The sequence below is a fragment of the Erpetoichthys calabaricus genome, chromosome 1, assembly GCF_900747795.2.
Source record: "Erpetoichthys calabaricus chromosome 1, fErpCal1.3, whole genome shotgun sequence".
NCBI lineage: Eukaryota > Metazoa > Chordata > Cladistia > Polypteriformes > Polypteridae > Erpetoichthys > Erpetoichthys calabaricus.
In genome coordinates, this window is record NC_041394.2 from 288,938,533 (window position 1) to 288,958,027 (window position 19,495).

Consider the following 19,495-nt stretch of genomic DNA (forward strand, 5'->3'; position numbering starts at 1 on the left):
GCAGTACTGCAGAAATATAAAAAATTTAAATAGAATTACACTGCACAATGATTGTGTACACAAACAAAAATGTGTTACAATACAAGGAGGTTTGAAAATTAATGTCATAAAACATCAAAAATTTGATTATCAATTGACTCTTTGTTTCAAATGTATTAAAATTAATACATTACATTTACCATTTTCCAGTTAATTCATTAAGTGACCTATAATACAGTAGCAAAAAACACAACTATTTTAAAGAAGAAATAGTATTTATTCATATTTCCAGGTAGCCCTATTCTGTGTGGCAAACATAAGATTATCTGCTGCTCATAGCTCATGTCACACCAGCGCATGAAGAACGCATCACATGTAAGTTGTGGTGGGCAATCCAATCCTTACACAGCATTTACAGCAGAAGTGGTCTAGAATGTCATCACTATTGCTACAGTACAGTGTGTTCGGTGTAAAATGATGTAAAATGGTTTATTTAAAGCCTGTGTCATCATGGTGTATGATGGGAGTCAATCCCCACCCCCACCATCCTCCAGTGCTGTACTATCCTTGTATCTCCAGCTTATTTTGTTGGTCATGTCATTTAGGTATTCTTTCTACCTTGAAAATCAGATGCTGAATTCAACCATTGAAAGCTTTAGTAGAAAAAATAATCAAAATGATCTATGGAACCTCTTTGAACTTTATGTAACACACATGGCCAGCTAAAATATGCAAGCTCTACAAAATGACCAATTGAACTGTGTACATAAACAGACACCACAATGGACAATGGTAGCTATATGCTAATTCAGGCAATGGTAAGAGACTCTCTAGACCAAATGAAAACTCTGATAAATGGTTCCCTGCAGGCCAGGAACTAACTAAATGTGCAGAAGATTTCGTCATTGGAGACAGGCCATCAACCTAGTGGAAAGTTCCAGAACATCCTTCAGAATTCAAGCCCAAATATTTGTATAAGCTGCCATGCTGCTTACACATTGTAAACATTGTCTTGTAAGAGAAGTATGAAGTGGAGAAAGTTATTGTGCACTTGAAGCCTGAGATGGCAAATGGTATCGCTCACACAATATGCATTACTACAGATGGTAATGTGATTGTGACAACACACACCATCAATTCAAATTTAAACAGTTTTGTGTTACAAACCGCTACCTCCAGTATGTGACAGGTGACAGCTTTTCAGAGATGGAAAGTAAATGGGAAATTCTTTGTTGTGACCCATGTCTTATTTATACCACAGGAAATGTGATGTATGCAATATTACAAAGCTCTTGGCATCTGCTACAATGTTAACATATTGGCCTACTGGCACATTAGGCAGTAAAATCAATAATCATAGGAATAACTCTGCAAATGCTGATGCTTTAAAAAAGGCATTCTACTAATAAAAAGCAATTTTAAGACAAGGGATGTACAGCTGAGATTCCAGAGGCTGCATGCCACCATCTTAAACAGGTGAGACATGATTTCATAATTAGGGACTGTCATTTGACTGGCAATGGCAATAACAACTGTTTAGTGTGTGTATATATATATATATATATATATATATATATATATATATATATATATATATATATATATATATATATATATATATATATATATATATATATATACAGTATACACACACCAAAGGCGTAACAATAGATTGTGCAGATCGTGCAAAGCACAAGGACCTACGAGCTTGGAAGGCCCATTCAGGGCTATATAGATTTTTTTTTAAATTTTCATAACTTAAATCACTTGCATAGTTCATTGTGTTAATAATTCACAGTATCAGTGACATGTTTGTACCATCACCAAGCAAGTCCAATCCAATCCATGATGATATTATGTATTTGGCAGGCCTACAGTTTACACAGATTTAGACTGTGTAATCAGAGCCTAATCAGAGGGACAACACAGCCTAGTCTGCCTTACAGAGAAGTGCACATTTCCAAATTTGGAGACCTTTGGCGTGCCATAGTGGACGTGAATGGAAGAAGTTTTGAAGGACGTCACATTAATAATCTAAATATTCACTATTATCATAAATAATTGTTACTTTTGTACTTTGATTTGATGTCAACAGTTTTCATAGTTCAGACATAAATGGTAAATCATAGCAATTCTGTTGTTAAGTTATGGTCCACGTTAGTCAGCAAACGCTGAATATTTAAACAATTTAACACGTTTTATACTCTCGCCATACAATGCCACGTCGGCCAGTAGCAGCAGATCCAGAAAACATTATAAGAGTGATGCTGATAAACGTAAGGCACGCCGGCAACAGGAATTGAAAAACACTAAGCTTACCAAGATTTCTACCTTTCTCAAAACTGAGCAAGGACCAGCGGTAGTGACTGAGAATGCTGATGCTGGTGAATTGTCGCAACGGTAGCAAGCAGGTTATGCAGACATTGCAGTGAGTGAAATGGTTGCAACTATACCCAGTCTGGAAGTAGTGATACAATGGCTTCAGATCAGGTGCCATCTGCTAAAACCATTAAAATGGAGAAACTACTAAAGACAAACAAGTAATATATACGACAAAGCAATTTCCTACTGACAAGGCAAATTTTTTGGAACCATTGACACCTCACTTTATGATGTCCATTTTCTCAGAACTTGTGTAAAACAGGTCAATTGTATAGTAGTATCCCGTCAACCGGTGTTGTCATTTTAATTTGTTACAAATTGACATTGCTTCATTTTATAGCACAGAACAGTTTCTACTTTCTAACTTATGTTACATTTCAGTCATCTTCCTTCACAAATTTGTCTTGGAAAAGTAAGCAGGTCCACATCTTACTTACTGCATATTTATGTACTACTACTACTACCCACACCTCTCATATTCCATTCCCAAAATTTATTTCATTTTTGCTAACTTACAGCTGCTGTAATAAAGCAATTAAAAAAGTTATTACAAATTCCATTTAGCAAACTGGTTTGTTTGTCACCAGCATGTGATCTGATAGTGTCATGGTCATGGACATCACTTCCCAGTTGGCCCCTAGGAACTAATTGCAAATAAATTACCAACAGTTATGCTAGACAGGAAGGGCTCACCTCATAGCGCTGCACAGGGGCCTTCAGCAAGCTAGCTATGCCACTGTATATATATATATATATATATATATATATATATATATATATATATATATATATATAAAGAATTTGGACTGTAAACCCTGGGGCTCTGGGCTCCTGTTACTGACACTGTTTGACCATGAGCAAGTGACCTTTTATCACAAGACACAATCAGTTGAGGCAGGCCCACCCCAGGCTGATCAGACCTGGATGTGTATCTTATGGTAACATTCTAACTGGTCACTTGATAGCTTAAACAACAGTGTCTTTTATCTTTAGCCACAGCCAGCGTCTGCTCCTCTAAACGGCATTGGCAAGTGCTTTAATCGCCTTCCTCTGGGCCTGCCCTCTGACCCCTGCTTCCCTCAGGGGCCTCATGGTGGAACTGGCTACAAAGCTCCTGCAACCCACTTCAACCAGATGCACCCTTATTTTCCACCCTTACTTTCTCCTCTGCTTCAGATGCTAGGTTGACATAGTGCAAACTCTTCCATTCACATACAATTCATGAACTCACTTTATAGCTTGACTATAGAACATAAAGAAAAAGAAATACGGTTTCACAAAAAGGCAGGCTAACATCTTTTCATGTACCAGCATATGCAACAAAATGTCTGTGTCATTCATTTGTTTTTCAACACTGCATATTCCACTACAATAGTGTTGGTAGGGTCAAGAGGCTATCCTGTCCATTTAAGACTGTACACCATATCACTTATAAGTCCTATTTAGAGCTTCCAGTTAATCTAACTTACAGTAAGTAGCATGTCACAGGGAGAATAAGCAAAACTCCATATAGATAGTGACCAAGACAGAATCTGGTCAACTCTAGAGATGTGGATCAGCAACACTATTGACTGCATGACATTCTCATTGGGAAGAATGTAAAAAATAAAATCAATAGGAAAAAAAGAAAAAAGAGTACTTTTGCATGAAGAAATCGTTACATAATTAAGTTACATTTTTTGTTGAAATGTCATTTTCAAGCTTCACTTCTTTCATGAGACAAGCAAATTCATATTTATACAACAGACTAGCATTTACAAGGCTTTCGTAACAAAACTATTACAGTTAAGTTGTGACTAATATCAGTGATCATGTTTATTTAAAAGAGAGTCACAGTCAAAATATTAAAATGCATTGTCCTTCAATTCAGATTAAACAATATGTGTAAAGATTTATTGCACATGAAAATATTTTTTTATTTTGTTTCACATGAAGTGCATATCTGGACTATGTTGAGAACATTACCAGAAGCCAAGGCTTACAATCACAAGATAACAAAAGCTGACTGCAAAGATGCTAAACAAAATGCATTGCAAACAGAAGGATGATGATTTCATATAAGGTTTGGTTGAGGCAAGGTGCCAGCAAAAATTAAAAAATTAAAAAGATAAAATTAAAAAATTGAACAAGCATAGCTCTTCAATTGAAATGATTAACCCAGCTTGCTGATCTGAATAAAACCACAAGTAAAGAAAGGATTAAAACTAGCAACTGTGTATTATTTGCCCTTGATGAATCCTTAAACACAAGATACACTCTGTATTTCTTTTGCAAGAAAAGTTCATTGCTTGTGAGCTTCTTACAGAGCTAGTTTGCATGATGCCTATAAATATGCTGTGTAGCTTGTTTCTAGTGTCAGTAAATTTCATCTGTAATGATCCCACAGTAACTTTACAATAATGGAAATGTTTTAGTAGTAAAACAAATGCAAACAATCCGAATAGAAAAGTAATAACAGATTTTGTTTTCCTTTTCTTCCTCCACAACAGATCCATTGTAAACCTGCGTAGTAGCCAGCACCATGCTTTCAGGATCCTTCAGGATTTCTGCAAAAAAGTTGCACATAAGCCATCCTTTCTCCTAAGCTACCTGACTATTTTTTTCTTTTTTAAATGACATCTAAAGATGATAGTATTAGCAAATGACTAGCATTCTTTTTATGTGTTGCTTTAAATAAGTGTTTTTTATTGAGGCAATACTTTTCCAACAGATAAGTTGAAGGGCTTACCCCTTTAATTAGAGATGTGGTAATAATATTTGTATTTTTGAGGTTATGTGAGAAAAAATGTGTACTTTCACATTGCTAAGCATGGGTATGCCACACATCTGTACCTTTAATAAACGTTTTGGAAGGATGAAATGGTTTTACCAGGCACAATTCCAAAATGGTTTCTTTTACGCATTATGTTTAGCTTGTATGGTGAGGAGTTTCATTAACAGAACGGCACTTATGCCTATTCTCTAATTATGTGGCCTTGACAGTAATGCCAGAATGAGGAGGTGATGGGTGCAGTATAGCATGGAAAGATGAGGAATATAGAGACATCATCAAATAGGAAAAAGCAGCAACTGAAATTTAGGTAGTGAGGAACAGATGAATAAGAGGTGATGTTAAAAATATTATATGGTCAGTTTTGCGTTATCAAACCATTCAATTCATTCAATAAAATATACTGTAATTGGCTACATACACAATCAAAAGGGAATTAACAAAAAGAATATTTATACTAGATCATAAAATAAAAAGTGCCACTACATAACTACATAACAACTTCTTCTTTAATTGGCAAATAAAGTTACTGGTGATGGGAAAGTAAGAGGAATGACAAGAGCAAGCCTATGACAAGAGCATGGGCCCACTGGTATCTAGAATCTGTACAGATTTATATATTGCTTGAACCTATTCTAGCTGTTATACTACATGTTGCTTTTGATTTCATACTGTACTGTATAATGATGGTTTATGTTTCAATTGAATATTGTTTTATTTTAACTATACAAGTTTTTTAAATGAGTGTCTCAATCACTGTTACCTTACATCTCCAAAGTCATGAGTTCAAATCCCTTATTTCGATCACATTTTCGAGTCTGGTAATATCTGCATGCTCTGCTTGTGTCTGTGTGGCTTTCCTCCCACATGCTTCAGATATCCAGCTTAGATTAAATATGCGCAAGACTGTTCCCTGCAACAGACTGCTGGTTGGATCCCTATGATCTTAAACTAGATGAGTGAGTTATAAGATGGATAAAGTATTTTCTAGCGAGTAGACATCTTTCATCTTTCAAATACAAAATGCACTAAATGGAATTTTCTGTGCATAACACACACACATAACATTTTTCTTATTATCATTTTTATTAGGATTTGGTGTTTTGCTTTGGTCCATGAATGGCACCATTATATTTGTTTCTTTATTGCCACTGCCCTATTGGTTTTAGTTGCTGTTGTTATGTTGATGTCGTTATGGGTGTGATATCATGGGCCATTTTCTTTTTAAGATGGCAGTACATTTTTAGTAGTGTTCAAGTTTCTGGATTGGCTCATACTTATTGCACAAATCTAGGTAGCTAGGACTTATCACATGTTTATTTTTGGGCTTTTCATACAGTATTAGGCTTTGGCAATCGGTTTTCATTATCTTTCAGGCTTTTTAACACCTGCTTCATTTTCTGGTTTAAGATCACTCTCCTTCCAACCAAAATTCACATCCTGGCATTAATCCTCTGGCCGAACACACAGTCAAGTAAGTTCAATTCAATTCAGTTTATTTTTGTATAGTGCTCTTCACTGAGTCCAGGCTCAAAGTGCTGTGACAAGTTCACTGAAAGATACAAATGTAAACTCAACAAATTACTTATTACATAATGAGTATAAATAAAGACATAGATTTGATAAACAGACAATGTAGTTTGAAACTTACTGTAAATGGAGCCCAGCAATATTAATTAATTAATTGTTGAACTATGACTAGTTGAGATTGGAGTACAGGAAAACAAAAACTCCAGACAGCAGCATCCCTGGGGAAAATAAACCTTTGAAGGGAGGTTCACAGTCAATTATAACAGACAAAGTCAGGCACAGTTCAGACTCTTAGAGACCTCAGCCAACTGGCCATCCCCTTCTTGTGCATTCTACAGTACAGACTATGCTGGACCATTGAAACTGATGACAGAACCTTTACATCCTTTGATTCTAAGACTCCCAGTAGCTTAGATGTCTTTTCCATGGGCAGAAAAACAACTTGGCAGCAGAGCGGTAGCACCAAGGGACACATTAGGATGCCAGGAAGAGAAACAGAATAGACGAGGGATAGTAACAGCTCTTACTTATTGTATTACTTCTATTTTTGGACAAATAACTAACAAACAGATGCAATATGCACAGCTAATGAGCAGATATAAGCAGAGTATCACAGACTAAAGTAGGAAGTTTTTGTAACTGTGCAATTCAACAAAAACATTTTCCAGGTGAACACAAAGAAGACATCATTATTATATGGCAGATCTGAATACATATCTGTAAAAAAATGCAGTACAATTGCTAGGTTAACCATGCAGGGGGTGATAATGATTCCTGGGCACAAAAAACTATCTGGATTTGGTTGTTTGCTATGTTTATTTTTTTATATATATAAACTTCCAGAAATTGTTCATATCATGAAATAAGTGAGCAGCATTGCAATGAACCTAAGGGGAAATTGCAGATGTCATGTTTTAAAATGTAAAGTTGTTAAAATTGTAGCACCTGTAAAAAGGCGCTATATATGCGCCAGACCCGACACAGATTCACACTGGAGACACACATACAAAATAAATAAACTTTTTATTTTCTTCACCTGTGGGGCACATCTTCCCTGTAATTCCCACAGGCACAACACAGTCCATAAAATAACACAGGCACTAAACACTTCTTCTCCTGCATCACCACTCCTCCCAGGCAATCTCATTCTCCTCCACCCGACTCTGGCCGCTGAGTGGTGCTTGCTGTCTCCTTTTATGGCCCACCCGGAAGTGCTCCAGGTGCTTGATCACCTGTTTCCGGTTGCACTCCCGGGTGGGGCTGAAGATTCGTCCAGCTGGGCTCAGGGACCCATAGAGCATCCCCTGACGGCCACCCCAGATCCCAACAGGGCTTTGGAGAACTCCATCTCCCATGGAGCCCTGCGGGAGGCTGAGGCACCTCTGTCAGCCAGGGAGGCTGCCACCAAGCGTCCTGTGGGAGGTATTCAGCAGCCCAGGGCTGCTGCCCCAGAACATATGTCGAAGGGGCGTCCTGGCTGGGCATGGGATCCGGCTGTCCGCCACACACCCCAAATGGCCAAAGTGGTGTGAGGCCTCTAAAATATAAATACCAAGCAGACCTATATCCTCAACAGCTTGCCCAGATACACTATACTCTAGGCCAGGGGTGCCCAATACGTCGATTGCGATCAACTGGTAGATCGGAAAGGTAGTGCAGGTAGATCACGTTGCATTCAAAAATTTTTTTTTTAACTGATACTCTATCATATATCCTACCTATGGCATTTGCCACTTGATTGACATACAGAGCGGCCAGTCTGAGATCTCTTTTCTTCTAACACACTGGTCATCCCGCACGCGCAATCAAACGCGCGAGCTACTGCAAAACTCCGGCTATCTAAGTGACCTAGTTAGCCTTCCAATTTATATCGACTAAAGAAGGGATTTAAAAAAAAATTTGTTTGGGGAGGGTATGGGCTGGATGTGGAATTGGAAGAGGATTTTTTTCTCTCACAATGGCGCAATCGAAGTGCGTTTGTCTGATCGGTCAATCTATCATTGCTATTCCAAAGAAGGAAAATGTGGAAAGGCACTTTCGAACTGTTCATAAAAACTACGAAACTGACTTCCTTCCGAAAAGCGATCTGAGAAAGAGAAAGGAGAGGGAACTAAAATCACAGTTAATCAGACAGCTGTCATTTTTCACTTGGCTGAATTCAAAAGCAAAGGCAGACAGACCGAAGCATCATTCCAGGTGAGTCACATTTCAAGACCCCTGGCCGGAGAAAAAGGAGTTTCTCCTTGTCATTAAACATGCAGAATACAAGCAACTTAATAACGATCAATGGCTGCTAGACTTGGTATTTTTTTTCCGATCGACCAACATGTTGAATGAGCTTAATTTACAGCTGCAAGGAAAAGACAAAACCATGGTCAATATAATTAGCTCAGTTAATGCTTTCAAAAGAAAAATGCAACGCCATTCCTCAAAGCTGCAGTACCTTGATTTGAGGAACATCCAAAACCTCGTGTCAGAGCTGGAGACGTAATGGAAGGCTTGTGCGCAACTTGACAGCATACGCTACACAGAGAAGATTGAAAATTGTCTGTCAGACTTTGACAGACGGTTTCAAGACTCAGCTTTACTTGAGCCAATCGCTACATTTAAGTGCTATCCATTTAGGGAAGATGTTGAGGGTGATTCACCCGCATCAAAAATTGCAACACTGTTTCACCTAAAACTCCTCTACAGTGGAGGATGAGATTTTGACACTACAGGATGACATTCAGCTGAAGTCTGGGGCTCTTGGACAGTTTTGGAACTTACTCGCAGAGGAAAAGTACCCAAACATGAGGAAATGTGCTACCTCCTTGACTGCATTATTCAGCTCTACTTATTTATGCGAGTCAGCCTTTTCCCACATGAAGATTATTAAATCCAAATACTGCAGTGACCATAAATGTATTGAATTGTTATTGTGCCATAAGGGTTATTCAGTTGTGCAAGGTAGGGCAACATATATCTTATGTATAAAGTATACTCAGTATATATATATATATATATATATATATATATATATATAATATAGCATTTTTAATGTAGGTAGATCATTTCAACCTGGTCATTTTAAAAGTAGCTCACATGCCGAAAATGTTTGGGCACCCCTGCTCTAGGCAGTGTGAGTTCCCACTTTACTGGCTGGCTTTAGTCTACACACGGCCAAATGGGATTTAGCTTAAAAAGTTCAAAAAATAATAAGAAATGTTTACAGAACCTAGCCCAGGACCCACCAGTGGGAGGATTATCATAAACCTATCACTTGTGGATAAAAGGGCAAACAGAGAACCTTTATAAAAGAAAGATTTATTTACAAAAATCAGAAGAAATAACAAAATACTCTAAAGAGTGAAAAGGAGGCAAAAGGAGTTGCCAAAAAGGCAATATGAAAACAAACAAGTTCAACTAAAAATGACTTAAACAAGCAAAACGAGCCAACAAATGCAGAAAATTAAATAGCAATAGCAACAGCAGTACTTACAGATACACCGCATGCCACCAAAGCATGTGTCCAGAGATCTGTTTGGTGGTTTTCTTTCAGGAAAGAATGATGCCTTCTTCTGGGCAGCCGGGTTTCTTTATAGTGCATACACTGGAAGGGGCGGAGCTAAGTGCCTTCACTGGGTGGTTTGCCTGAGCTGTGAGGAGATAAGGAGAATGTTAGTAACAGCATCCCCTTCACCCCAGTAGATTATTACATACCTCGATCAAGCCTGTGACAGCACCTACTGCTGAAGAGCATTCTTTTAGGGTTTCACTGATATATGAAATTAAGTTGAACAGTTTAATATGTGAAGAACATATTTTTTAACAGAAATTTACCTTGTGAATGCAAAGAGTATCTGTTATTTGGAATAACACAAAAAAAACTGTAAAATTTGGATATTTTTTCTGTAAAAATGCATTTTCTTTACAGTTTTGGATGATTTTCTATATATTGTGTCTGGTTATAAAGCATTGCACACATGATGTCATGATACATGACTTCTGGGACCATACCTGCCAGTGCCTGGAAGATGCAGCTTTCCAAAATAGTGGAACAAAAAATGATGTTTGAACACATACAATAAACCTATTCTAATAATATCAGAATTATATTGATTATAGTTGACTACTACAATGAGCTATACTTTCATTCTGTTTGATTAATTACAAAAGGCTTATTATACATTTAAAGCAGCTATTTTAATGCTATGCTGACAAATTCTTATAGATTTTGTGTAAAATATACAACGTGTAAAAACACATTTGCACCTAAAAAATGACATAGGCACTTTATAGTAAAACCTTCAAGAGAGGCATTATTATGGTTTTAAAATTTGACATGAAATGATAAACATGGCTAACAACAGTGTCATGCGTATCCAGGGGGACATCACCTTTGTCAGGGCAGGACAGCAGCCTCAGCCCAGTGGCATAGCTAGAGTTCGTGACACTCGGGGCAGGGCAGTGCTTCAATTTGCTGTCCTCCAACATATCTGAATATGTTAACCTATTTAAATAGAAAATAAAATGTCGTATAGAGAAAAATTAAGATAAATTTTGCATAGATTTATTCATATATAGAGAAACAGCAATAATTTTTCACATATAATTATTTATCAGCATCAACTAGACAAGAATATACAACGTTGCAGTATAGATGTACTGATAAGCCATGTTCTAATTATTAGTTTAATATAATTATGCTGTGAAAACCAGAACCGGTGTAGTGTACAAGTGATAGGTAGGGATGTTTTCTGTGCAGAGCAAGAACGCATTCGGATTGATGACGAAACGAAATTATAAATTGTACAATTAACTGCTGTGTCTGATGCCGTAACAGAAGGACAGTCTGAAAATTATTTTTGAAGCATTTATGGATAAAAATCAGAGAATTTTACTTTTTTCATTCATAAGTGATATTTTTCTTAACCCTGCTGCTTACACACAAATTGTACTAAGCCTTTTGGCCAATAATGCCGCCTCCAAAAATGTGCAGCCCCCTCCGCCCGCTCCTAGCTATGCCACTGCCTCAGCCACAGCCTGCAGCAGCAGCCGACCTGCTCATCCCCGCATTGGAGTGGGAGCTACGAGTAGACTTGGACAGACAGCTCAAGTTCCCGGACCACGTTACACAACTTCTTTGATGCCAGACATGGTGTTAACATCTGCCTCTTCAAAGCAGGTGCTCATAGTGGAGCTGACAGTCCCTTGGGAGGACCGCACTGAAGAGGCTAGCGAACAAAAGCATCCCCAGTACCATGAGTTGGTGGACCAGTGCTGGTGGAGTGGCTGGAATACTCATGAGCCCATTGAGGTGGGGTATAGAGGCTTTTCTGGCCACTCATTATATAAGGTCTACACCCTGCTTGGCATCACAGGAGCTCCACAAAGGAGAGCCATAAAGTCCACCTTAGAGGCAGCAGAAAGGGCTTCCAGGTGACTGCAAATCTCAATGTCTGAATTGTGGGCTATTGCTGCTGGGGCACAAGCCAGGACCTGTCTGGGTCACCTGAGCAAGAGTGTCTGATGTTGCAAGACCTGAAACACCTGATGGCCTCAGGAAGCAGCACTGATAATGTGTCCCAGCACATCCTATCATGTATCTTTAAATTAAATTATTATGATGTTGCGAATATTTCTAACTTGAATGGATCTGACATTGAAAGAGTTACAGAATATGAGTGTCTTGATATCTGACTTACTGAGAAATTAGCCTTTAAATCTGATGCATGCAAGCTGGTATGCAAATTAAGGCAAAAATATTGGTTTCCTGTATAAAAATGCAACTAGCTTCCCTGTGCATAGGAGGATGAGAATTGCTGAGATAATTTCCCCCTCAGTTTTAGATTATGGCGATGTATTATATAAGCATGCTTCGGTTGCTAATCTTGATCCTCTGGATTCAGTTTATCACTCTGCCATTAGATTTAGTACTGGTGACAGTTGCAGTACCCATCATTGAACACTGTACAATTATAGTTAGGTAATCCTACTCCTGTGCTTGACCTTGAGCAGTGGACCTTATCAAACTTTCTGTATGCCTCAGGTCCTGCCAGCTTTTACTGAACTTAGAAAGGCTGCTTTCAGTTGCTGGCAGCAGCTACTTGGAATAATCTGAAGAAAAATAGGCTCTTTTGTATTACTTGGGTATTTTAAAATTTGTAAACATTTGTAATGTTTCAGTGTTTCTAATTTAATATATTAACTTTTAACATTTTTATATTTGTTATTATTTTTCAATTTATTATAATTCTGGGCTGCATTCAAAATGAGTCTTTCCTTCAGTATATTCTTAATTAAAATGCAAGTTTGCAAATAATTTTCTTCAATCAACTGCCATTCAGCATATTAATCAAGTATTTAGACTTGCATTTTATTCTTCTGATTCCCTGCTTCAAAAATCTTAAACCATCTTCTTTTTCATAAGTTATATTATTTATAAAGATTTGATTATACAGTAGATTAATTTGCTTAAAAGTCTTAAAAACATTTTTGTATATTTCAATGTCTGATGAAAATGAAATGTGGATTTGGAAAATTCATAAGGGAAACAAAATAAAGACAGATACTTTTGTAAAGCATAAGAAAAACTAATTAAGAAAAGCTGGGGTAAAAATCATCATTTGGTCAAAAGTCTATACAAAAGGACTAAAGGTAATTTTTAGTGGCATAAATATAAAAAGTCTGGGAACAATTCAGACCTGTTCAAAACTCTGCCATAAAAAACAACAACACTATAATTAATGACTGCACAGCTTTAGAAACTTTAGAAACCTGGAGAACTTTACCCAAAAAGCTCTAAAGATGTGTAGTATAGCAAACAATAACTCAGTCTACAGTATTTAACATCTTGTTAATGCAATCTAAATACAAATATCTAGTTTTGACATAGCATAATATGTTCAAAATATCTTAATCCAATTTGGGAAAAATATCTCATTTTAAAGGTAGAGAAACACCAAGTAAAATGACACCTTTTTATTGGCTAATCATTACATCTTGCCTGAAGAAGGGGCCCGAGTTGCCTCGAAAGCTTGCATATTGTAATCTTTTTAGTTAGCCAATAAAAGGTGTCATTTTGCTTGGCTTTTCTCTACATTCATAATGGCTAACACGGTACAACACCCTAGTACTCATTTTAAAGGAAAACTGAATACTCTGTTGAAGTGCTATATTGAAATACGCCACTAGATGTCAGCCAAGAACAAAGAAACTGCTAAGCTTTGGTTATGATGACGATGGCTGCTCACTAAGCTCTTGTATGTGAAATATGTTCAAAAAGTTTAGGAAAATGTGAGAAACACATTTAGGAGAGTCTGATCTCTCTAACTCAATGCAACAACATCTTATCTTATTCATTAGCCCTGAACAAAGCTCAGTCTACTTATAATAAATTACTTAAATTACTGACCCTGTGTTAGGATATACTGGTTGGACAATAACTGACTGACTGACTGTTTGAAGTTCAGAATTGCATCTTCTGCCATCCTGTGATGGATCATATAGATATTAACAGGCTAAGAAAAATGATCATACTCGTAATGTATTATTCAATTGTTTTAGTAACTTTCCATAGCTCCATTGTAGTGAGAAGTCAAGCAAAATGACACCTTTTATTGACTGTCATTTTGCTTGACTTCTCACTACATCCACATAGTACAACAGTCTAGTACCATAGCTCCATTGGTAATAATTAATTTATTGTTAATTTCTCTTTATGAAGGCAAAATAAAAACAAATTAAATATTATTCATTGGGAAACCATACAAATTTTTCTTTTAGTCTTACACACATATATGCAGATATAAATTGGCACATTGTACAGGGTGCTTTCCACTGAAATCGTGTAGTAGGCAGTACTGCTTTCTTACAGCGCCATAGACCGAGATCCAAAACTGACTCCATCACTAAGCATTCTCCTTCTTGTCTGTGTGGATTGTCTCTATTACTGATTTTTTCCTTCATCCCAGTCTTGAATTTTACATTGACTTTTAATTCATGCAAAATGTGTGTTACACTAACCTTCAAGGGATGGTTCCTTGCCTACCCAATACTCCTCATGACCCTAAAATAGAAAAATGTGGGCTCAGAAAACAGATGGATAGACTTTTGACATCAATAGCTGATGAATCCAAGATAAAAGAATACATAGGGCAAATAAAAGCAAATCCTTAAAAGTAGTCTCCTAGTGCTAGCTGTATTAATGTACACTAATGTTCAGGCCTGAAGCAGTGTCCCGATGTCTCCAAACAAGAGAGTGACATTATCAATTTTTAATAGACACTGTTTTCAGCCTCTGGCCATGTATTAGATTTCCCTTCTAAGGGGGGCAGGATCTGAAGCAGATGATAAACTTCACAATTTGGAGTTCTTCTCTGGCTCCTGGTTCTGCTGCCACATCCATATGAGAGTTTTGGAAAAATCAGTCTTCCATAGACGGCTATGGCATCTCTGTAACAGCTGGGATTTCACCATTTTACAGTGGAGCAGTGACAATGTTTGTTCAGTGCTTTCTTTCTCATCATATGAACAGTTACTGCTGAAAACTGTGTTCATCACACGGCTTGATGCAGGACCTTAAGCAGAGGATGGAATAATGAGCTTTGGATTATTTCTACTGACTTAAACCTTAAAATTCTTTAGAGTATTGCATCCTCTTGAACTTACCATAGCAACTGGTTATAGCCTCACCGAACACAAAAGAACAAGGAGCAAGAGCTAGCAGACAAAAGGTGGCACATCAACGGCAGGAGAAACTTGAAAAAAATGAGCAAGGTGTAGGGACCAGGAGCAAGCAAGAGAGACCGTGACAAGACTGACACAAATTCAGCATGCCGTTTGGAGGATTCAGTGGTCTGAAGGAGAAGGTGTTCAAGCCTGGAAAAGAAGGGGTTAAGAATACCGTGGGGGACTCCCTGGGACATCTCCAAAAGTAAGTGGAGACAATGACAAGGTACACGAGGAGAAAGATAACGCCATCTTACAAGTTGCACTCAGTGCCAAGAACATGCAGGCTGCTCCTGTGGGCCAGGGCTTTGAAAGTAGAAATATTTCATTCTCATGAAATCAAAAATTATGATGTACCTTAACTCATTGTAAGATGCTATTATCCTTTACTCTTTATTTGTTTTTACAAAAGTGGAGTGTATCTTTGAAAAGTTGTGATGGGTGGATGCCTTTTTATCACAATTTTTATTATCTGTCATGTGTGGTGTCTGTGCTTTGGATTCTTTTATCCAGTAGATATTCATATGACATCATTGGATTAAACAGTACATAAAATACTAAAAGGGTGAAATATTGTGAGTGCTTTAGATTTAGATTCACTATAAATGACTGCTTTGCAAGTGAGTAAAGTATTTTAATGAAATATGACTTAATGTGAAAAGTAAAAATCGACTATAAGGAGGAAATGATTAGCAAACAGCATAACTTGTGCAGTGAGGGCTTGAATGCTTTTAATTAAAGTGCTGTATTTAAGAATTTTAAATGTTCTTATTTTTCATCTGCGCTGACAACCACCTGGTTACATCTTTTTAAGTTCTAAACTCTTTTTAAAATATGTAAAAGATGTTTTATATGAGGGCTCACAGTAATAGCAATAGAATATTACAACAAAAATGACAGCAATGACACTGAAATATTATTTAAAGGGAAGAAGCTGATACTTTGATTAACATGATTTCATTATGAAAGGAACTATGTAAATAATTTATGTTCCATTTTTAAAGCATTTATGTTTACATGCTATAGTAGAAATAAAGCAATAACAGAGGGAGAGTGAAGAGTTTTAAACATAATGTATGGAGTTTTAAGCTTTGTTAGAGATAACAAAAATCTGACAACACTATCATTCCTTAAAATAAGATTTTCACTTATTTGATTTCTATAAGATAAAATCATGTAGATTAAACAATGAGTTTCACAAAATATGTTTTAAAATCAGTAAATTGTTATTTAAATTGACAGCCTTTGTAAAAGAGAAAGATCAAAAATTCATATTTCATTCATTCAGCTTTTTTTTTTCATACCATAGTCATGGTTAAAAATCCCTTAAAGCACGCATGTTAGCATTTAAATAATCACTTCAAGCGATGGCTCCTTACAAAATCCAAGATAGAAATAATGATATAATCATATGAAATTGGTCTCAGTTTGCTAACAGCTATGTCATGTTATACTCAGTAGGAATTCATTTTAAAAATATTCATTTTTAGAAGACATTCGTGTGTTTGCTCCTCTTCATCCAGAAATACTATCCAGAAGTACAAAGCAAACATTTGTTAATCTTTTTGTTCATGTATGATTTATATAGAAAAAAAGAATAATACTCATTAAAATAAAAAATAAAAAAGTAAAGACATTCTAAGTCCGTAACAGAACAGCTGATCCATCTGTTATCCACAATTTGTTATTTTCCTCTCAAATGTTCATATAAATTTTCTTTTACATAAAAAATGAATAGCAAACCATTACAGTTCCCTTTCTGTATGAAACTGAGGCTTCTCAGGTATTTCATTTGACTATAACTTTAGCTCTATTAATGAATGAAATTAATTATTGGGGCAATGCAGTGGGTAGCGCTGCTGCCTCGCAGTTAGGAGACTTGGGTTCACTTCTCGGGTCCTCCCTGCGTGGAGTTTGCATGTTCTCCCCATCTTTGCATGGTTTTCTGCCGGGTGCTCCGGTTTCCTCCCACAGTCCAGAGACATGCAGGTTAGGTGCATTGGCGATTCTAAATTGTCTCTAGTGTGTGTGTGTGTGCCCTGCGGTGGGCTGGCGCCCTGCCTGGGGTTTGTTCCCTGCCTTGCTCCCTGTGTTAGCTGGGATTGGCTCCAGCAGACCCCTGTGACCCTGTAAATAGGATATAGCGGGTTGGATAATGGATGGATTAATTATTGGAGCGCTGGATGAATTTTCAATGGAATATAATATTATGAGCAAATATGTACTTGCTTACTTAATTTTGCTAAGATCAACTTTGAATGCAACAATTTAAATTACACCACATAATTTATTAAGAACTTGCTTAATCTTAATTTACTTAAGATGCGGTTTCATTTTTTATATTAATACAAAAATATGATTAATCAAACAAAAGGAAACAGAAACAAGCTCTTTTTTATAGTAAAGGTGGATTTACCAGCAATTGCTAAAAAACAATCTGGAGCGTTAAGAAAAAAATACTTTGAACAGTTTAGTTGAAGAATATTTCCTACAGTATGTATTGTGAATGGTCTTTAATGATATTTGAACTAAGGATATTACTCATGTAATAATGTATTATACTTTGTTTATCTGCCAACAATTATTGTAAGTTCTGATTGAATACCACAAGGGAGTAGAGTCGGCTAAACATTATTCAGTTTTCTAGATTTCACTTAAAAAGGGTAAACAAGACTTCATTCATTTTCCAAAAGCTACCTAACACCATTTTAAAAAAATGCTATTTACTCACCATATTAGTGTTCCTTTGTCCTCTTCTTAACTTGAACACTTTCAGAGCAATTTTCTGATATTATTACAAAGGTAAAAAAAAATAAATAAATAAAAAATAAAAAAGCACTGTTATTTGGTGTTCTCTACATAAGCAGTAAAATTCTTCTTTCATTTATAAGCTGACCCCCCATCTTCAAAAAAAAATGGGAATCCCCACTTTTCAGATGCAATAATCCCTGGGCGTTACACTCAAAGTCCTCTTTAATCACGTCTGATTGGTTTATATGTGTAAAGCACCTGTGGATGATCCATAGTCAGATAATGACATCACGGTGCTTAAGTTCAAGTGTCATACAGACAGAGGTGACAAATTACATCGAGTGCAGACAAATACGGAAAAGCACAATGATTAAGATTTAGAGATCTTCTCTATTTAAAATAAAAGGATGGGCTTTTTTCTAATAATTCAATGACAAAAATAACAAAGAGAGTAATTTACATAAACAGGCTGACACCATTGGTGAATTTACTTCAGTCATATACAAAGGGGTTTCCTGTCATTTTTTAAAATGTTGTTTCCTTGGAATCATTTTCTTGTTTCATCCACATTACTATCTGAGTCCTGCAGCAGAACATTTTAGCAATACCTGCTTATTTTTCTATGTGAAATTAACAGCTAAACGTTTGATCTTATTTATGCTGAACGCAAGGCCAGCAGTTGCATCTTCTTTTTTTACTTTTATCAAGAGACTTGGATTTTGGTCACTTTTTATCTGTATAAGCTTTTTCGGATTTTCTTCAGACATAGGTATGATGAACAAAGGCTGAAATGCCTTAAGACTCTTTCACTGGAGCCATGTTTCATTCATGACGTGATCTCATCTGGCAATGTAACTTAAAGATCAATAGCATTTAAATAAACTCAGCCCACACCAACCAACCTAGTACTGTATTCTTAGAAATGATCACCACTATCATATTTTTGGAATAAACACAGTAGAAACTGAGAATCTGGTGAATTTTAAAATGATGTATGGATAAGAGATGGGACTGTAGAGTGAGAATTCTTAACTGAGAGTATAAAGCTAATAGTTTTATTACCTCTTACCTTTTATTACCTCTTTATTGAAACCATAAAGTAAGGGATATCGCTCAACCAGGCAGACCTTTATAATGGACAATACCAGAAATTATAGTCAGGAGAGCTGAATCATGAAATAGTATTTCTTAAGCAAAACTGTACTTTGTTTCTCATTCCTTTTATTTTATAAGTAAGATTATAAGTAATGTTTCAATAAGAAATTACTGCAACTCTTTGCTCTGAAATAACAAGGCATCAGAGCAGTCAGTTGATGCAACAATCAATCAATAAAAAGGCACAAGAGAACACAAGCAACATATAAAATCAAC

At 36.5% G+C, this 19,495-nt stretch overlaps 2 protein-coding genes across 2 annotated transcripts in view; one reads left to right on the plus strand and one right to left on the minus strand.

The window, feature by feature from the left end:
- Positions 1-19,495, minus strand: part of LOC127528026 (craniofacial development protein 2-like) — a 1,148,403-nt gene that overhangs the window by 219,360 nt on the left and 909,548 nt on the right. The gene's annotated exons all lie outside the window — the stretch shown is intronic.
- slc17a8 (solute carrier family 17 member 8) overlaps positions 15,027-19,495 on the plus strand; it is a 91,683-nt gene continuing 87,214 nt past the window's right edge. Inside the window, exon 1 of the mRNA XM_028816300.2 lies at positions 15,027-15,578. Within this exon, the coding sequence (XP_028672133.2) occupies positions 15,478-15,578 (101 nt within the window). The 5' untranslated portion in view covers positions 15,027-15,477. The remainder of the gene's footprint in view (positions 15,579-19,495) is intronic.